The sequence below is a fragment of the Echinops telfairi genome, unplaced genomic scaffold (genome assembly GCF_000313985.2).
Source record: "Echinops telfairi isolate 266 unplaced genomic scaffold, ASM31398v2 ScPeMD7_7458;HRSCAF=8496, whole genome shotgun sequence".
NCBI lineage: Eukaryota > Metazoa > Chordata > Mammalia > Afrosoricida > Tenrecidae > Echinops > Echinops telfairi.
The window spans coordinates 24,875,562-24,896,600 of record NW_022111358.1 but is presented as its reverse complement, the minus strand read 5'-3'; the positions used below and the strand labels follow the sequence as shown (position 1 = coordinate 24,896,600).

The window sequence follows — 21,039 nt, the reverse complement described above, 5'->3', positions numbered from 1 at the left end:
TCTCCTGAGTGTGTGTGGTCTCAATTATGTCTCCCTCTCTCACACACACACAATCTCCTGAGTGTGTGCGGTCTCGATTATGTCTCTCTCTCACACACACACAATCTCCTGAGTGTGTGCGGTCTCAATTATGTCTCCCTCTCTCTCTCTCTCTCTCTCACACACACACACACACACACACACACACACACACACACACACACGGAAACGTGCTGAGTGAAGAACACTGAAGGGTCCAACAGCTGTAACTAACAGTTGAGAAATTACGGGCGACTTTTTTGTTTTCCTCTCTGTGTATTTTCGATGTTTTCTGAAATGGAAACACTTCTGCCCCAATTCTAAAGAGTAATTAAAAGTAGTTTTTAAAGCAAACCCAGATACAGAAAGAGCAGAGGGGAAAAACAATTACAACGGATTTTAAAGACCTCTTTCTATCCTCCAAGGGGTTAGATGGCAAGACCTACTGGCTGACATCCTGGGCGAACCTGCCCCTTCCGTTCAACACCTGCTGGTGCAGTTCTTCCAGGGTTATCAGACCTAAGGGACAGGGGACAGAAAGCAGAGGGAGAGACAACCTTTATGGCTGCAGCCGCTCATAAAAATATGCAGTCATCCCTTCTACACGTCTTCAAGTTGCGTGTGGTGGTCTAGTTCCTAAATTTCTTCCCCTTCTTAGTCAAGAATTGGCTCTACATGAAAAATGGCCTCTGAAACCCTAGCAGTCTTTCCAGTGTCAGAATGAGGCCTATGAAAGGCTAAAAACAGAAAGATGCTTTTATACACTTTTGAAAAACTTCAAATCATCTAGGAAAAACGACAACTATTCTCTTAACGCTGAGGCTGCGTCCACGTGTAGTCCGTGGTTTACAACTGAGTTTCATCCTTGTTTGCAGTTTCTCCCTTCCTTTCTTCATAACTTCCACACAGGCCATTCACTGTACGTGGTAAGATGACTCGGTGATCATTTGTCCGGTCCTATTCTGGGGAACTTACACGCTCGGCTGGCATCAACATAGGCAGGGCAGGATTAATGAGAAATCATAATCAGCACGTAATAGATTAAGAGGAAAAGGCCAATTTCCTACTTTTTTACTATGTTCTATAATGATCGGGGGCTAGACCCTCCTGGCCAGAGATCTCTGGAGACTAGAAACAGTCATTCAGAGAATCCCAATTAGCCCTGGTAACTGAACCTGCCATAGCCTTCACGGCAAGCAGTTATCACCCCTGCAGGCCTGGAGGCCCAAGCCCCCTGCCCTGGCCCTACCGACCTCACCTCCATTCCGGTGTTTCAAAGCCAGGCACACTTCAATCATCTGGACCCCCAGTTCGTAATAGAAGTCTCCCACGCCCAGCATTTCAGACCAAAATCCTTTTCCAGCTAAAGGAAAGATAAAAGACAGGTTCTTCATTAAAGAATATCTCCTCTTCCCATCCAAGGCTGGATTAAGACGTCAGGCCTCTGCAGTCTTCTTACTCCAGGTCATTCGCTCCTTGTGCTACTCAGGACCCTGGAAACCCCTGGACTCTCGAGAAGTCCTGCTAATGACCAGGCTCACGCAGTTCCAATGGGGGGTGGGGGGCAGTTCTAGATGGCTGGGGTTGTACTGAATGACTACCGTTGATTTTTCTCTTTTCATTCTGGCTTGGGCTTAAAATAATAATAAAGCGCATTCCCTTCCCAAAGCATACAGTGACATATAATGGGAGATGTGGTCTAGACAAGGACACTCAAGAAAGGAATACGCAAACCTGACATTCAAAACGACTCCATGGAAGACAATATTCTACTGAGTGAAAAAATGCAAGTTACAGAATATTAATGAGAGTATGATGCTTAAATGCATGAAGATCTATCAAGAGCTACCTTCAACTGTTAATAGTACTCATCTTTGAAATTATGGGGCAGGGGCAGAAGATGCCAGTTCCACCTTTATATAACTGTCGATGGGACGGCAGGATAAACAAAATTACTTTTGTTAAAATGCAATGTTTTTTATTAGGGAAAAATATAGCCAGGGGGTTGGGGATGGAGAGAGAAGAAAACCCTACTGAAGGTCACTCAAAAGAAGTGGCAACCCAGCCGGCAGGCCAGGCTCCTCCCTTTTTCGTCAGACTGGTCACTGACTGGACCCTGCGGCCTCAGCCCGCCTCCTGGAACCAGTTGCTATTGTGCTGATTCTTACTCGTGGCCGCCCCTTAAAGGCAACATTCCCGGGTCTCCCTGTAAGCGCTTCTACAAAGGGTGCCCAGACAGTAGTGATGAACCCTCCGAGCGCCTCTATTTCTCAGGAACCCTCTGAGAAACCCTCTCGACAACTGCTTACAGGCCAGGGGGTCCACCCCAATGGTGGCACACATGTCCTGGAACTGCACCCGGAACTCGGGATTCTTGCGGATCTCCTGCTTGTGTTTGCTGGCAAATTCCTCCAGGTTGGTCTTGAACATGTCCAGCTGCTTCGACATCTAGAGATGGACAAGAAGACCTTGTGGGCAGCCCAGCCAAGTAATGTTCCGATAGGCACAACAGGTCCCTGGTCCAGTGGCAAGAAACTGGCTACTGTCAGCCAAAATGAGATGCTGCACTAATTCTGTGATTGTAAGATATCACCCCCTCTTCTTTTTCTCATGTGTTCCTGTTCTACAATTGAGACGCACCAACCGTCAGTAAGCACAGCTAAGGCGGTGCTCTTCTTTTATTCCAGAGAAACACTAAGGTGAAGGCGGACATGATAATCCATTTGTCTCAGAGATGAGGGAAGGCAGTGTTGATGCCTCGGGACATCTCCAGCCACTGACAGAAGGCTGGATGGGAGAAATGTGAAGGCTGGGGTGAAGAAGCGTGCACTGGTTGTTTAATCTCTAAGAGCCAGGGGCCACTCCTGGGGGCGCAGCTACAGATATAGAATCCCTGAGCTGGCCGTGCGGGTCTACCAAATTTGCATTCCAAGAGCAAATATAAATCATTTGGGGGTTTTCCGGTACTTTATGTATATTGTTTTTTCTTTCCCCTATTTAAGAAGGCTCATCTCCATTCCTGGCTCAACAGCTCCTCAATTCCCATATTAAATGATTAGAAACTCCCACAGTTTTAAAAATTGTTTTATTAGGGGCTCATACAACTCTTCTCACAATCCATACATACGTCAATTGTGTAAAGCGCATTTGTACATTCATTGCCCTCATCATTCTCAAAACATTTGCTCTTCACCTAAGCCCCTGGCATCAGCTCCTCATTTTTCCCCTCCCTCCCTGCTCCCCCTCCCTCATGAACCCTTGATAACTTATAAATTATTATTTTGTCATATCTTGCCCCGTCCAACGTCTCCCCTCACCCACTCTTCTGTTGTCCGTCCCCCAGGGAGGAGGTCACATGTAGATTCTTGTAATCAGTTCCCCCTTTCCAACCCACTCTCCCTCTACACTCCCAGTATCACCACTCACACCACTGGTCCTGAAGGGATCATCCGCCCTGGATTCCCTGTGTTTCCAGTTCCTATCTGTACCAGTGTACATCCTCTGGTCTAGCCAGACTTGCAAGATCGAATTCAGATCATGATTGTGGGGGGGTGGGGAGGAAGCATTTAGGAACTAGAGGAAAGTTGTGTTTTTCATTGTTGCTATATCGCACCATGACTGGCTCATCTCCTCCCCAAGAGCCCTCTGCAAGGGGATCTCCAGTGGCCTACTAATGGGCTTTGGGTCTCCACTCCGCACTCCCGCCCCTCATTCACTAAACTCCCACATTCTTACCGTTGCCACTTTCCATCTATTCCTGCATGTTATCTTCCAAAGGTGAGGGCGCGTGTGAGAAGCAGTCCTGGACCATCGGGTCCGTGTGTGCTAGAGCAGAAATGTGCTCCATAGGACTTTGCATGGACTGAGCTTTCAGAAGGAGATTGCCACGCTTTTCTTCCAAGTGCCTCTAAACTCACTCATTGCCATCGAGTCAAGTTGGACGCATAGAGAGAGCCCTAGAGGTAGAACTGCCCCTGTGGGTTTCCGTTGACTGGAACTGTTTACAGGAGTAGAAAGCCCCATCTTTCTCCTGAAGAAGAGCTGGTGGTTTTGAACGGCCAGCATTATAGACAGCCCAACAAGACACCACGGCAAGGTGTCTCCGGAAGGGCTCAAAATCACCAAGCTTGTAGTTAGCAGCCGCACTGATGAGCCAGTTACACCACCCCAGGACTCCTGAAAAGCACAGTCTGCATTGACTGTTGTTCCTGGGTTTAAGGACCCATTTCCCTACTTATCTGTCTTTTAAAACTTAGAACACGTGCAGCAAAGGAACGCTTAACGCTCACTGGAGCTGTGTGTAGGCGCTGCCCTCCCCTCACCCCCACACTCTTCCACAGCTAATAAGGGTGGAGGTGAGGACCATTGCTTGGGCATATTTTCCTTTCATTTTGCGCTGTTTAAGGTAAAATTCCCCAAAACCTAAATCAAACAGGTCTACCACTTATTTGGTAACCTTGGAGAAACTCCTTGGCTTAACACCACAGTGTCCTCTGTGCTAAACTGTGAACCACAGAGTTCTCTCCTGTTACAAGGATTGAGCTAGTTGGTGTATCTGTAAAGAAAATGGGTGAGGGCCTGGGACCGTGGTATTATTATTATGATAAGCCAGCTCCTTAAAAGATCCCGGCCCATTAGAACACTCTAAGTTCCATCCAAACATTCTGATTCACTAAAGCCTTCCGGACTGGAGTCCGCCAACCGACTCACCTGGGCCAGCTGGTCCTCAGCCAAGACAGTCCCTCGCTCCTTGTACTTGGCCTGCCAGAGAAAGAGACCCGCGGGAGTTTCAAGAGTAAACACGGAGGGCTTCCCGTTGAGCTGTCGCGATTGCCGTCTGGGGCAAGGGGCGTCTCCCTGAATTTAATTGTACTTTTTATTCCCCCGTTTTTTTAAGGAGAGGGATGGAGTGAAGAGGCAGAAAAGCCACAAGTCTCTAGCCAAATCTGGGGAAGTGCGTGGGGAAAGGTAGCTGGATTCTGGGGGTGTTGACCCTCGAGTCTACCGGGAGCTGGCGGAATTCCGTTCTCCTGCACCAGGAAACCTGCCCGAGGCTCTGGAGGGAGAGGAGGCTGCAGGGTACAAAGCACCTCGCGAGCAAGGGCTGGGCTGCGGCTCGCGTTTCCCCGACTCACTTCGGCAAGCTTCTTCTTGGCGATGGCGCCGGCTCCCACCCCGCGGCGATGCATCGCAGCCCTGGACCCCGCCAGCCGCCAGGTTGGCAGACACCCGGAGCTCCACGTCCGGGGACCCGCCAGCGGCTCCCCCACGCGGAAGCCCGAGTCGCGCGTCATCTCCGCGCGCCGGAAGTGGCCCGCCCGACTTCCGGCTGCCGGGCCGGGCTGGTCCCGCCTACTCGCTGGTGGCCCCCTCCGCCTTTTCCGCGTGGGCTCGCTCCCGCAAGCTTGCTGGCGGACAAAGTAGAGGTAACGGGGCCCGTTCTGGAGCACGGCTGAAAGCTGGCCGTGGCCCGGAGGCGGTGCACTGACCGCTTGCCCGGTGCCCCTGCTGTGGGGGCCACCGAGGGCTCCGTGAGGCCGAAAGCAGAGTCCGCCCTGCTCTGAACTGTGGATTTGTGGGAACCGCCTCCGGCAGTGGGTTTGCCAGGGGGTTACGGTTAAAAACTTGGACTCGAGTTGGACTGTCTGGCTGTACTGCTCAATTCCACTACTCGGTCGCCAGTAATTTTTAGGGGAATTCCTTGATCTCTGTTTTATTTTTCCACCAGTTATAAACTAGCATACTTACCTCATGACGTTGTTGTGGGACTTAAGTGAGAAAGTATATTATGTTTATTGCAGTGCCCGGAGTATTGGGGGCTGTGGGGATCATCCGGTCTATTCTGACTCATAGAAATCCTGTCGGACAGAGAAGAACTATCCCACAGGATTTCCAAAGCTGTAACTCTTTACAGGAGTAGAAAGCCTCCTCTTTCTCCCTCAGAGCAGCTGGTGGTTTCCAACTGCCAACCTTGAGGTCAGCAGCCCAATACATAACCACTCCGCCGCCATATCCACTATGATTGTTATTCAAATGGTCTGGGTCGGAACCAAACATTTTATAGGTGATCCTAATAACATGAGTCTAACAAGGGGAGTCATATCATCAACTGTTTAAAATTTATTCCCGTGGCAACCTGGGCTTAACCTAAAGTGGTTGCGCAGTTCAAACTACAGATGACGAGGGCCAGAACAAGGTCGTGGCAGTGAGTGTAGCAAGAAGGGAGCAGATTTAAATGATGTTGTTGCTAGGTGCCACCGAGTCAGTTCCAACTGATAGCAGCCTTAAGTACAATAGAATGAAACATCGCCCTGTCTCACAATTGTTGCTGTCTGTGCCTGAGCCCACTGTTGCAACCACTGTGCCGATACAGCTCATCAATCCATCTTTTACTTCTTTTTCTCTACGCTTCCACTTTATCAAGTATCAGGTTCTTCTCCAGGGACTGGACTTTCCTGACAACATGTCCGAAGTACGTGAGATGGAGTGATGACGTCTGCCGTTCCTTGCCTCTAAGGAGCGTTCTGGCTGTACTTCTTTCAAGACAGATCTGTCTTGGAATATACTAAGTTAGAATGGTAAATTGCTAAGCGAGGGGACAGAGGGGGTGGGAAAAGTAAAAGGGAGGCCCCGTCTTCTGGCTTGAGCAACAAGACAGTCCTGCTCAGAGACAGGAAGGAAGGGGAAGTTGGAGAGGCAAGGAAGAGTGTTTTTTTATCAGGTTGAAGTTTAGGTGTGTGGGACATGACAGGAGAAAGATGACTGACCTTTGTGTGTGTTGGACAGATCTGAAATCATCTCTAGGGTGAGACCATGAATGTGAATAATACTGTTGTAAGATGCCATCAAGTTGATTCGGACCCATGTCACAGAGTAGAACCGCCCCAGGAGTCTCTTGGTTGTCATCTTTAAAGTGGGAGAAAGCTGAGGCTTTTTACGCCTAGGAAGATTTACAGTCTCGGTCACCCACGGGTAGTTCTACTGTGTCCTATCGGGCCACTGTAAGTTGGGATTGATTTGAAGGTAGTGAGTTGGGTTTTGGTTTTATCTTTATAGAAGCAGTTTACCAGCTCTTTCCCCGGTGTAGCCACTGGGTGGGTTGGACTGCTGATGTTCTGGAGTTGTGTCACCAGGACCCCTTATAAACAATATCATCAGAGAGGATTTCAGTGAAAGGGTAGAGGATGGGAGCAGAGGTGGGTGGCAGAAGACTTTGGACTGGGAAGGCTGAGCCAGATGCATTTGGCTTTCATTTGGCAGCCCTGGATTGCCTGTTTGGGGATGATGTGAGAGGTAGACATGACTCACTGTGATTCTTTGCTTTTCCATGACGTGAAGCGGAACTCGTCTTCACCGATGCAAGGACTCAGGCTGGGAAATTGTTCAGCCCTCAGAGGCATGCTTTCAGATTCTCTTCCACACCCTCAGACACGAAGCTCCATGTAAGCAACCCTGGATGTAAGTTTACTCCCTGGGACACAAAGTTATCCTCTCCAACACAGATGCTAGCCTTTGAGGGCACCCTCTCACCCACATGAACCTCCTCCGATAAACCTCTCCTACCCACTCCTTGCCTTGATGCAAAAACACACGGTCCTCTCGGATATACACACCGACCTCACGGCCTGATAGTCTTATTTGACCACCACGGCCTGATAGTCTTACTCAACCACCCCCAAGTTAACAAATGGGATGATGGCAACAAATGTACAAATGTGCCTGACACAATGGATGGATAGTGATAAGAGTTGTACGAGCCCAGAATAAAATGATTTTTTTTTAAATGGGGTCCGTTAGCTAATCTCTATAGGAGCCCTGGTGGCGCCGTGTTTGCACACTGGGCTGCAGATCTCTAGGTCAGCCGCCCCTCTCCATGGGAGGCAGATGGGGCTTTTTAATCTCATAAAGAGTGACCGTCTCAGAAACTCACAGGCGCAGTGCTGCCCTTCCCGTAGGGCCACTATGAGTCAGCAGTGACTCGATGGTCTCTATCTAGACACCCCTCCTTTCTCCTTCAGCCTGTCTCATCTCCTTTCAGGCGTACGCACTGAGGCCTTCCCTCACGCGTCACCTCTGGTTTCGCTGGTCCTCCCCTCAGATACACAAGGAGACACTCCCTCCCTCATGGCCCCAAGCGCAGCTCATCAAAAACAAATATAATGATCATCACTATCAAGTCGATTCAGGCCCATAGCAATCTGATAGGACACGGTAGAGCTGTCCCTGTGGGTCTCTGAGACTGTGAATCTACCTGTGGCAAGAAAGCTAAGAGCACGAGTTTTTAATTCTCTCCCTCCTGGAGGCAGTGTGCTGCCTAGTTAACAGGCTGTTCAAACAAACAAACAAACAAATAAAAAGCAGGTAGTTAACGGAGGCAGTGTGATACCTAGTTCACAGCTATTGTTACATGGCTATTACTGTCTTCAAGGTTGATGATGAGGATTTCAATGAGAGCACAATGGTTTTGCTTGACTCCCTAAAGCAAATGTTTTGAAAATGATGATGGCAACAAATGTTCAGATGTGCTTGACACAATGGATGGATTGTGCTAAGAGTTTTAGAAGCTGAGCCCCCAATAAAATGATTAAAAAACAAAACCAGTCAAAAAACAAACAAACAGCATATTGCATTTACAAATCCATTGCACAAGAGCTCTTTAAGAAAAAAAAAAAAAAAAAGATCAAAGCTGTCATTTTGAGGACTAAGGGGCATCTGACCCAAGCCGTGGTTATTTTCAGTCACCTCATACATATGTGAGTATTTAACATTGAATAAGGAAGATTGCAGAAGAATCGATACCTTTGAAGGATGATGTTGGCAGAAAATGTCGAAAATCCTGTGGACAGCCAGAAGACAAATCTGTCACTGAAAGAAGTACAACCAGGATTCTCCGTAAAAGCAAGGATAGGGAGACTTGGTTTCACATACTTTGGATATGTTATGAGGAGAGACCTCTCTCTCGAAAAGGACACCATGCTTGGTCACGTGAAGGGTTGGTGACAAAGAGGAAGCACCTCGGCAAGGTGGATTGGCACATTGGCTGCAGCCTAGCACAACACTCAGACCTAGCATCAGTCGAGAGGATGGCTCAGGACCAGCGAGTGTCTGTCCCGCGTTCTGTTGTGCATCATGCTGCTGTGTGTGGCAGCCTACTTGCTGGACGACAGCTGTGGCTCTTTAAAGTGCCGACGTTTACACGGCGCACAGCCCCGTCCCAGGTCCATAGAAAGGACACGGTGGCCCTCTGGCTTCCTCCATTGTAGAAATAGGCAAGCCCCATCCGGTTTAAGTCAGGCTCCCCCTGAGGTGTGGAAGCTGGCGAACTGGAAGCAGGATGACAACGCAGAGCCAGCAGGGGACACAGGCTGTTGGATGCAGAGGCTCAAAGTCTGAGATGGCAGAGGACACAACAGGTAGTTGAGGAACCAGATGCAAGATCCAGCTCTGGCAGAGAGCAAAAAGCCAAAGAGAATTCCACTCTACTAGATCTCTCTCACACAAAAAAGCTTATGAGGCCAAGGAGGGGGTGAGGGTCATCGGGTTGTGACGACGGACTGAGCTCCCTTCTCCAGGAGTGTGTCACGTTGACAGAATTCGTCCCTAACCACCACCTAATCCTTGTGGAGTCACTGACCTAGAAATCCAAGCCCACCGCCATGTCGTCTCTCCCAATCCACAGCGGCGGTGCTACAGCACAAAACTGCCCAGAGGGCGTCCAAGGCTGTGGCCCTTTAAAGAAGCAGAGCCACGTTTTTCTCCCACACAGTGGCTGGTGGCTTCAAGCGACTGAGTGTGGGGAGGACTCGAAGCACTTGCTGATGAAGATCAAGGATTGTAGCCTTCAGTGTGGAGCACAACTCCATGTAGAGAAAACCCAGACCCTCACAAGTGGACCGGTAGGTTCATGTGCAGCAGGGAAAAGACACGGTTGTTGAGGATTTCATGCAATGCTCATGGAAGCAGCAGTCACGACGTCAAAGGACGCCCTGCGTTGGGTAAATCTGCCGTGGCAGGCCTCTTTGAAGGGTTGAAAAGCAGGAATATTACTTTGAGGACTAAAGTGTGTCTGACCCAAATCATGGTATTTTTAATCACCTCACATGACTGTGAAAGTTGGACATTGACTAAGGACGCCTGAAGAAGAATCAGTGCTTTTGAACTATGGTGTTGACAAGAATACTGAAATCTTTTGGATCTACAAAAGAACACAAATCTGACTTGGAAGAAGTAGAGCCAGAAGGCTCCTTAGAGGCAAGGATGGCGAGACTTTGTCTCGCGCCCTGTGGGCATGTTGTCAGTCCCTGCAGCAGGACATCATGCTCAGTAAAGTGGAGGGCCGTGAAAAGATGGAGACCCTTCATGGCATGCATGGATGCGTGGCTGCGCCAACGGGCTCAGACTTAAGAGCATTTGGGAGGAGGTGCCGGACCAGACAGTGGTTCATTCTGTTGCATATAAGGCCGCTCTGAGTGAAAACCAGCTCTATGGCATCTAACGCGCACAAGAACGACAGGACACTAATAGGACACTCTAGTCTTTTCCAGCCTCTCTGGCTGGTGCAAACAGTTAAGCACTCACAACTAGCAAAAAGGCATGTGGTCTGAACAGGACCAGCAGTGCCTCGGAAGACAGGCCTGGTGATTGCCTTTCTAAGTCACAACCTTGAAAATCCTAGGCTGCAGATCTGCCCTGCATGGGGTCGCTCCCAGTCCAGCTCAACTCCGTGTCAGCTAAGAGCAGTAGGCTTTCTTCACATAGGTCAGCAAACATGATTCCGGATAGGCTCCCGTGCCGAAAGATTAAGCTTTGGCTCTGGCTCTGGACTCTCCGCTCCTCAAGGGCAGGGTTGGTGTCTGTTCCACTTGTCGTAGACCCAGTGCTGAGCACAGCCCCTGCTGTGTTAGATCTCTAATGAACGCCGGGGGATAAATGGATGAGCTGACAGTCCTATCTCCTCATCAGCTCAGGCACCTGCATAGATGCATGCAGACAAGCGTTCGCTGGTAGTACTCAGTGGATGTTAACCGCGTTGTCACTTCTGACTCATAGTGGAGCCATCGGTGTCGCGGAGAACAACTACGAAAGGCCCTAACCTTTCAGAAATAGATCGCTTAAGTGTGCCTTCTGGTCAGTAGTCACGCACAACCGTTTATGCCACCCAGGGACTCCTGGTGGTCCGTAACTACTTAAGTCAAGTTTAATGATGGGCGCAAAGGCTGATTTCAGTTTAAACTTTATTAGTTTTCCTTCTCTTGGGAATTGTGGGGCAGGGCTGAGGCAAGAGCTGAGTAAGTGAAGGACAGGGCCCAGTCCGAGCTGAGATCGGTCATTGTCGCAGAATCCTGGGGAGAGCATGGAAAGGGAGAAGACGTGGCGGGGAGAGGGCTCGTTATGGACTTGGAGGCAGCAGAGAAAATGAAGCTTCACTCATGGTCCAACCCCTCCTACTTCTAACTTTCATATTTACTTGTAAGTAATTAAAATAAGCCAGACTATTCAGAAACACACACACACCCCTTCAGTGGACCGCTCCTCCTGCTCCACTCATCTCTGGTCTGGTCACGTGCTTCTCTCTCTCCATCCTCCTCCGAAAAACCCTCCTAGACTCACACTCACGTCAGGTCCCTGACTTCCCAGGACCACTGTCTGGACCCCCTTTGGTTTCTGTGCCTTGTTGTCTCCTATCTTGTGTGAGAGTCCGCTCAGGATGGATCGCTCCACCGCACTGAGCCATCCTCCTGTGCTGAAGGAGGAATTAGTGGGAGTGTGGGGTTGGTTGGGAGAGAGTCCCGGCCTTTGCACGTCCAGGGCTTCTTGAATCTTTTGGTTCCTCGACCTCAAACCATCCCACGAGGTGGTTTTCATAGCCCCAATGATAGTGGAAACACTGAGGCTCAGAAAGACCATGTAATTTGCCAAGGGTCACACAACAAAGGGGTGTTAGAACACAGGCCTGTAGCTGTGTCTGATTCCAAAGTTCAAGCTTCTAACCACTGCCCCACATGCCCCAAGCCACCCCCCTCTCGCACCTGAGTCTGCAGCGCTCCATCTGGTCTACCAGCCAGGCCAGCACCTCCTGAAGCAGCAGGGCCCTTACCAAATCTTCATCACTGGGGTTCTTGGGTAGGGAACTGCAAAGAAGAAAGCTTGTGGCAGACCTCTTTAGCCCCGGGTCCTACCTGAGAGAGCAAGCACAAGGGTCTGGGGCACTAAGGCCTGGGTAGGTATGGGAAGAGTCAACACAGCTGCCTCATGATCTCAGCTCTCAAAGCTCAGCCATCTTTCTGGTATCAAAGATGGGTTTTCCAGCATCCTATGGCCATCAAATCCTGGCGGACTCAGTAACCCCACGGGACAGGGTGGAACTGCTCCTGTGAGTTTCCAAGACTGTAACTCTTTTATCTATTTATTTTTGTTGAGATTGAAACTCCGTCTTTCTCCCTTGGAGTGGCTAGTGGTTTCAAACTGCTGACTTTGCGGTTAGAAGCCAAACTCGTACATCACTACACCACCAGGCGAAGCCAAATTCAATTCTGGTGGGAGACAGCCCACCCATTCGCTTTGAAACTATCCCAGAATGCATTCCCCAGGCACGAACGGTTCCTTTGGGAGCATCCGCTCGGTGGTCTGACCTATGCCACAGATGCCTCACTTGGCTCGGAGAGAGAAAGTAACTGATTTCTGGGGGCTGTCCTGGAGAAAGGAGCCCTCGTGGCGTCCTGGTGACACCCTGGGCTGCCAGCTGCCAAGTCAGCAGTTTGCAACCATCAGCTGCTCCGTGGCAGCACGATGTGACCTTCTACCCCCAGAGAGAGTGGCAGTCTCAGCCACCCACAGGGCAGTTCTCCCCTACAAAGGTCAGAATGAAGCAGGATCGACTCTGTGGCTGTGAGTGAGCCCTTGGTAAAAGCTCTCCATCCACCAACACCTTCCTGAGGTTTCACAGGGAGAAAGAAGGGGCGTGGCCAGTTCCTTCTCTTCCCCACCTCTTTCCTTGACCCAAGAACTTAGTCTGGACACAAAGCAGCCACCCATCTCGGAAACGCTGCCCAGCTCATCGAGGACCCTGCCTCACTCTTCCCAGGCATCTTCCTCAAGCCTGAGCCGACCTCCAGGAACTTGCTCAATGAAGCCCTTCTTTGAACTCGTGAGTGAAAGAGGCTGTTTCTAGAGTCTGGGAGGGGGTACAGTGATAATGGAGTAGGTCAGAAGTTAGGAGAGCCCCTCCCCACCTCCTCCCCCAGATTCACCTGGGCTTCTCCTCCTCATTCCTGGTAGATCGATTGACCAGCTCGAGGGCCTGGGCCTCCCTCTGGGTCATGTTGTGTTTCCAGCTGGTAAAAGATAAATCAGTGGGAGTGAGGGGCTGGGAGAGAGTCCAGACCTCCGCAAGTCCAGGGCCTCATTTGGTTCGTCACCCTCAGGGGTTGAGGGTACTCCATTCTGCCTTTAGCTGTCCCGCTCAGTGAACAGCTTTTCCCGTTCTGCCGTGCTGACCAAACAGAGGGCGGGGAAAGAGAAGCAACAAAGAGAAGGAGGGAGGGTACTGACCTCTGAAATTGCCTGCCCTGGTCACCCTGGGAAGCCGCCCGGTCCTGTTGCCTTCAGCCCCACCACCCTGAGGTCCCTCTCTGTACTTCCCCATCCTCCCCAACACCTCCTTTTCAGAAGTAAAGCCCCAAATCAGTGGCCATGGAGCCAAATCCAACTCATGGAGACCCCATGTGTGCCAGCACTTTGCTTCAAGGGCTGGTTTTCCAACATACATCGCTAAGCTTTTCTTCCATGGTGCCTCTGGGTGGACTTGAAACGCGAACCTTTTGTTGAACAGGTGAGTGTGCATTAACTATGTGTACCACCCAGGGATTCCTTCAGAAGTAAAGGATCTTGGACCACTGCCCCAGCCAGGGGCCAGCCAGGGCCACAAGGACCAGGACAATACGTCACTGTCCAAGTGGCAGGTGCTACCTAGAATGGTACCTCCCCCATCAGTGTGACCATAGATGGTGATTTGGTCTGAACTTGGGAAGATGAAGTTCTGGAGACCCGAGCAGAGGGTGTGCCCAAGGACTCACTCGTTTTTCTTCCCCTTCTGGGCTAGCAGCCAGTTCACAAAGTCTTGCTGTCGGATCTTGTCCATGGCGATGCTGTAGTCACTGATAAAAGTCCCCTCCGCATATCTCGGTCCTCGAGGTTGAGAGCCGCTGACCTTAGGGTAGGGTCTGCTACGGGGGAGGAAATGCGAGAGGGAGAGAGCAGCAGCGTGTCACTGAAGAAGCAAATCAGAACCCACTGCCATCAAACCAGTTCCGACTTCCAGAGACCCTGTAAGATGGAGTAGAACGGCTCCTCTGGGTTTCCAGACTTCTAACTCCTTATGAGAGTAGACGGCCTCGCCTGCCTCCCTTAGAGAAGAAGCAGAGAGACCTGGGAATCTCGTAAGGCTGGGATAAAAAGCTGCTGCTGCCTGGAAGGCAACATGGAAAAGCCAAGGGGCCCATTGCCTGGGGATACCATGGAGGTGCCTCCTCGCGGTGCTCCACCACCCTCAGGGGGAATTGATCCGAAGCTCAAGGGTCCATCCTCCGGGGCCCTCATCCCACAGGACTGACTCACATGGCTCCCCCGCCCTTGTCTGACTGTGGCCCTTCCTGATTCAGGACTGGATCTCAAAACCTGTGAAGTCTTGCAGGAGGGCACTTCCTGGGGGTCAAGACTTCTTATTACACGCCCCCCCTTCCTTGCCCCCCCCCATAAACTCATGTGATCTTCGCAGCATCCCTTCCAAGATAGAGACTGTCGACCGCCTCAAGTTACAGAAGAAGAAACAAGATGCAGAGGAATCACTCTAGGTGGCAGATCCAGGATTTGCCTCCAAGCAGTGTAGCCCGGAGGAACCCTGGTGGCGCTGGGGACACATCGGGCTGCTGACCTGCAAACAGCCAGCTAGTCCGTGGGAGAACGATGACTCTGCTCCCATAAAGATGCACAGCCTCCCCAGGGCAGTTCTGCTCTGCGCTAGTGGGCCACTATGAATCACAATCAGCCCAATGGCCCTGAGTGAAACTCTAGCCCTGCGTCTAGCTTCTTCACCTCCCGCTGAAACGGCCTCTGTCTAAGTCTGCCCCTGAATGTACACGCCCCAGTCAGAGCCCCCTGCTGCATTCCCTCCGCGACACTTTGCAGCGCGCCTCTGTGGTTCCTCGTTCCCCCTTGCACCTGTCTGCACCACGCGAATAGGAGCCATTTGTGGGGCCTCGATCCCCTGTGCTTAGCCCGTGGGAGACCCGCTACAAAATGATATTGAGTCTGTAGAAATAAACGCTTTAACAAAAGTGCGAAACATTAACGCATCGCATAAAAAAAAGAAAGGAAAGCAAAACATGGAAGGGAGATTCGGTCATCTCCTTTCGATGTTGTAACTGTCGAGAAATCCAGGTGTCAGCCACAGTCTCTCCTGCGGCAAAACTAGCTCACAGGACCTCAGCTGGCTGGGAGAAGGTCCCTTAAGCTGCTTTCCTCTTAACCTGGAGTTCCCTCCCTCTGTCCCTCCTCCTTCCTCAGAGTCCAGAACCCAGTCAGGCTCCCAGCCCCCTCCTCTACCACGGCTCCCTCCCTTCCCATCACCCCTACCTGGAGTGACCCTCCTCCTTGTCCCCTAGCACCACTGCCAGGAGCAGGCACACCAGTAGAAGAGAGAAGGTCTTTAGCGTCGCCATCTTCCAGGGCTTGTATCCTGAGCTAAGAGACAAAAGGACTAAGAAGGTGGTTCTCAACCCGTGGGTCGCAACTCCTTTGGGGGGGTCGAACGACCCTTTCACAGGGGTCGCCTGATTCATCACAGTAGCAAAATGCCAGTGATGAAGTAGCAATGAAAATAATTTTCTGGTTGGGTCACCACCACATGAGGCACTGTATGAAAGGGTCACAGCATTAGGAAGGTTGAGAACCACTGCACTAGAAGGAGCGTGGTGCCTGGCCCCCCAGGGTGAGTGTGCTTTGGGTTGGGGTGGGGTGATAGACAGGGTCTGAGGGTGCTGGGAGAAGGGCAATGAGGGAGAGATCGAGAGAGGACAGCAGTTCAGACCCGGGTGCTTGGACAGCTCTCCCAGAGCCTCCCCCCACCACTTCCCTCTGGGTTCCAGCTTGACAAAGGTGATTTGGCAAGAGCCTCTCCTTAAAAACCAACCCTCTGGGGAGGTTCCCTATAACCAGCCTCGCTACTCTAACCTGCCTGGACTGTCACCTGTCGCCTTCCTGCCCTAAAGGAAAACCACACACAGAACCAGCTAGACCCCTCTTCTGAGGTGTAACTGCCAGGGAGGCTGTTCCTGCGGTCTGATGTCGACCTGCGGCACGTCTTCAGCAGGTATAAAGAACCATGGGAAACCTTCCTTCCTATACCTGAAAACCAGAGCTAGACCCAGAGATTTGTGGGCTGTAGACTTCATCTGCCTGCCTGGCTCACTAAAGAAGCCTCCATTGCATCCTCCATGCCCCCTCCCCCCCTCATCCATATTTCTTAGACGGAAGGAGAGAGAGTGAAATGCAAGGGTGCTGAGCACCTCAGGGGTCAAAGCTCTCCGCCTGTCCAGGTCAACTGGCCCAGCCCCCATCCCAGCGCCCCTCTTACCAGACAGACTTCCTATCGGATTCCTTCAGGAGCAGGACAGGTCTGGTCCTCCTGCCGCCTGGTCCTTGGGAGCTGCCTCGAGAACCTCTGCTTCAGCTCCTTTAAATCCAGCCTGCAGAGAGCAGCTGATTAGCCTAAAAGCACCTTATCTCGAAAAATTAAACCCACAGAGCCTGCCACATTAAGTCCATTTTACACTTTAATAAAGTTGCCCTTTACACCTGAACTGTGTTAACTGGTCATTAACATTTTGAGTATCTCTAATGGCTGTCTGAGGCCCGCACATGGATACACCAAATAGCCCTTCCTCCCTTCTGGGCACAGTACCCACCATATGCACACACTTCATTTATAGAGACCCTCTTTTAGAAAGGGCGCACTTGCTGAGAGCGGCCTTGGGGTGGGGGCGGGCACTCCCATAGGCACGCAGGCAACTTCTTTGTGGGAAAGAGTAGCATTGTGATTTGCTAAAACTGGCAGACAGGAGTTCTACTGCATCTCCCCACCCAGACAGAGGGCTCCTTAAGGTGCTCCCCTGCCTTTCCCCATGTACTCGGCCCATGGCTTTGTCTGCAGGAGCTAGCAGCCTAGCAGGGACCGGGCGCAGCCTGTAGATTTGGTAGACCCCCATCCCACCCCCAAGGCCTTGCCTTTCCCTCCCTGGGAGCTCCAGGACTTAATACCTGCCCTCTCCTTTCCAGGGGAACTCCCTAGCCCAGGAACAGAGAAGAATTAAGTACCTGTGTGGTAGGAGACCAGGAGGGTAACTCACCTAGGCTTCTTAGAAACCTCCCACCGACCTACCCATTTCCCCCCACCCAACACTCCCTGACAAGCTCCCTAAAGCTGTATCCCAGATACTAATGGGCATAGGTGGGAGAGCCATTTAGTTCTGATCTCCAAAGGGGAGATGGAGCTGCTAGATTTCTGCTTCCATTAACACAGGGTTTGTGTCAAAGGTCTTGGGCCACCTCCCAGCCTGGGTACCCTAGCTGCAGACAGGAGGTATCCAAGAAGAGTGAACGCAGTTCCCTGACACCCCTAAGGGATGCCAAACCAGACCCTCTGGTGATGCCGGAACTTTCCAGGCAGGTTCTGAGAGGGTTTCCAACAGCCCTTTTGCCCTTGCCTTGCCCCCAGTGATGTGTGGATTTATTTGGGGGGGCGGGGGTGGGGGGGCTTGCTCTGAAGGCCAGCTCTGCTTCAAATCCCCACCCCACCGATACCGAGAAGGGACCTTTCGGCAGCTCACCCCACTTCCCACTTTTCCTTTGACCTTTGGCCCTCGTGCCCTCCTGTGGGTAGACAAGAGAAGAATGAGCCTGATGCCTGAAAGGAGGGGCAATTATGGTCAGGGGAAGGAATGTAAGGGGGGCTGCTTAGCCCAGAGTTCAAGTCCAAGTCTGCAAGTTCTACACACCTCAGGATCAGTGGAGCAATGTGGGGGAGAATACCAGAGAAGCCCAAGGCCCATGGATGCCCACAGGCCCCACCCTAAGACGTACTGGGAGTCCAGGGCATGGGAAAGAGAGCCTTGGACAGATTTTTAGCGATCAGAAGTACCTACTGGACTTGTTCAAAGAGTTCAATAAAGACAACCCCAGCCCACGTGCCCATGCCCTGATGAGGAGTTCCCCTGGGGCTGAGTTCCACTTCGGACACTTTCCAAGATGTGTGGGTCAGAGAAGATTTCGGGGAGGGGGCAGCAAGAGGATACCCCAACTGGCCCAAAGTCCATATCCAAGGCGGAGATCCAGACGGGTGGTGAGTGCGTGCGAGTCAGGACATCTGGGGGGTAAGACGTGGGCATGCAGTGACGGTCAGTCCTGTTTCGGTAGAACCCAGAGGGTGCTTCCCACCCCCTCCAGGTTCTGAGTCAGGGACCCAGGAATGAGGACTGGACCTGCTGGATGCAGCGGGATGTTTTCCACTCTTCCAGCGCACAGTGACTCATCTCCTTCCTCCCGCTCCCAGGGCCTGCAGGGCCACCGCAGGCATTCCAGGCCAAGTACTCCAGCCAGGCGGGGTGACTCACAGGCCTGGCTTCAGCCTCCCCACTGTGGACTCTTGCTTTGAAGACCCCTCGGTCTTCAAGTTCACCCCGATCCTTCCTACACAAAGTGGGAGAGTTATTCTCCTTCCCCTGCTCTATCTGTGAGTCAGCGTGCCTCAGTGGATAAGCGGTTGACATTTGAGTTTGATGTTACCTGGATTGACAATGGGACAAAACTTGCTTCACCAAGTTCAGACCTGTACATGCGTATGGCTGCTTTTTCTTGTGGCTTCCTGTTCCAGACCAGGAATTGAAGACAAACCGAGATGAAGTCCCAGAAGTGGATTCGTTTCATCTGGTTGGCCGTGTCAAATCTACCCGTTTGTCTTCATTTCGGGTAGAAGCTCAAGGGCTGCTGATCAAGTTTTGAAAGCAGAATAGTTTCTTGCTTCCAAAGGTGAAATCAATTCCAGACCCAGAGAAAACATACTGGTTCTACTGAATATATATATATTCAGTATATATATATATGCTGTTTCTGGGGTCAAGGGTCTGGGCTTGCCTGTCACGAAACAGCCAAAGACAGGGCTCAAGTTGATTCAAGAAACTGTGTTTATTTTGCAAGGACAAGACCGAAGGAAACAGTGGGGTTTGTTACCTTCAAACTGTTTCAAATATCCAGTGAAAATCAAGCAAACGATATATCCCACACTATGTGACAGAAAGCAGATTGTGCAATGATCATAGCAAACAAGGATCTCTGCTGACATGTCACCAACACCATCCCCTGAAGCACCAAGCTCCTGGCTTATCTACCTGGGGGAGGCTTCTTGCCTGGTTACCTATCTTAATGACCTTGCTTACAGCCTTCCTGAGTTAGAAGACCATCTGTACTGATGAAGCTTAAAAGGAATTTTTACTGCCCGGGAGAGGGCTGCTACATTTGGATTTCCAGTGATTCTATCTTAAATCGTGTCATATGTCTAACATTTTGATTAACAGAAGGCTGACTTGGTCACCCTCCTATCCGAATAAAAATGAGAGACAGAGCACTTGGCTGACTATGAGGACGAGATAAGGATGGTGAAGCCAACCTGGAGTGCTAGATTAGGGCTCTACCTTTTGTTGCAGATGCTCCATTTAAAACTTTGTTTAGTTTGGTTAAGTAACCAGGGGGAAGAATTTTTTTTTTTTAGGGAGACTCCCAGTAAATAAATAGAAAGATGTAAAAGGAGACAAGAAGGGACATGGTCTCAGTTGAGCTTTTCACCGTTTGGTTCACTCTTATTCCTACAAAGAAGACTTCCACTTTCCTCTCCATTTCTGGTCCCAAACATTCCCCAACGTCGAGCCTCCACCAAGATAGATAACTTTCCAGGGAGATCATCAAAAAACCCAAACTCTGGGCTGGGTGGTGGGGTGGGGAGGCTCTAAAATGGATGTGGTAATGATTGAACAATCAGACTATTGAATTGTATGATATGTAAATTATGTGCCCATAAAACTGTTGGAAAACAAACAGACACACACAAAAATACCCAAATTCCAGACTCACTGCCACAGGTCCGTTCTGACTCATAGAGACCCTATAGGATAGGGTAGAACCGCCCTTGTGGGTTTCTCAGACGGTCACTGTTACTGGAATAGAAAGCTTCACCCCCGCCCCCCCAAGCAGCTGGTGGTTTCAAACTGATGACCTTGTGGTCAGCAGTCCAATGTAACCATTATGCCACCAAGGATCCTCCTCATCAAGAAAGGAGAGAGAGAGGGAGAGAGATACCCTACCTGGTCATCTGCTCAGAGGAATCCGTTTGGAAGTCCACTATCAGTTCCAACCCCAATCCCTCTAGTTTTTATCAAAGGTTATATTGACTGCTTTTATTTGTTGGCAAACAGCTCAAGCTGCACGTAGTCCCTGCCTAATCCAAGGCAAGAAGATTGCAGTGAAAAGCTAGACCAGGGAGGGGGGCCACAGGGGTGCCTGCTGGAGGGAAGGAATTGCTTGGGCATCAAAGAGAAAAGACCAGGGAAAGGGGGAGGGTTAAAAAAAAAAAAAAGACCAGGCAGATTGGACCTCCCAGAGAGAGCAGCATTCCTGAGCCCCTCTGTCTCCTGTGGGAACACCATCCCAGGGAAAGACAGGGAGGGGTGAGAAAGGAAGGGCGTCCTCTCTTCCATTTCTTTGTATGGGCTCATGCAGGATGGAGCTGTTTCCAGGGTGCCAAGACAGCCGAAACCGCCCTGCCTCATGGGTAAGTACAAAACCAGTATCTTGTTAACTTGAAGGCACTCTGCACACGCTGACGGGTAGTATTCTCTAGAACGAGCGCCCCTGTCTCGCTCTCTTAAAACCAAACCAAAAAAACAACCCATTGAGACTCACGTGTGCAGAGCA

The 21,039-nt window shown here is 50.8% G+C and overlaps 2 protein-coding genes across 2 annotated transcripts in view; both read right to left on the bottom strand.

The window, feature by feature from the left end:
- SNF8 (SNF8 subunit of ESCRT-II) overlaps positions 1-5,266 on the bottom strand; it is an 8,063-nt gene extending 2,797 nt beyond the window's left edge. The window contains 5 exon segments of the mRNA XM_045299308.1: positions 402-537; positions 1,277-1,381; positions 2,328-2,466; positions 4,729-4,779; positions 5,154-5,266. Of these exon segments, the coding sequence (XP_045155243.1) occupies positions 402-537; positions 1,277-1,381; positions 2,328-2,466; positions 4,729-4,779; positions 5,154-5,207 (485 nt within the window). The 5' untranslated portion in view covers positions 5,208-5,266.
- Positions 5,267-5,370: 104 nt separating this feature from the next.
- Positions 5,371-15,737, bottom strand: LOC101638076 (gastric inhibitory polypeptide). The gene is made up of 5 exons (XM_030888083.1): positions 15,652-15,737; positions 14,094-14,240; positions 13,269-13,352; positions 12,046-12,149; positions 5,371-5,426 (listed from the first exon to the last, which is right to left on the bottom strand). The coding sequence occupies exons 1-5, from the start codon at positions 15,735-15,737 to the stop codon at positions 5,371-5,373; spliced, it is 477 nt and encodes a 158-aa protein (XP_030743943.1).
- Positions 15,738-21,039: the final 5,302 nt, after the last annotated feature.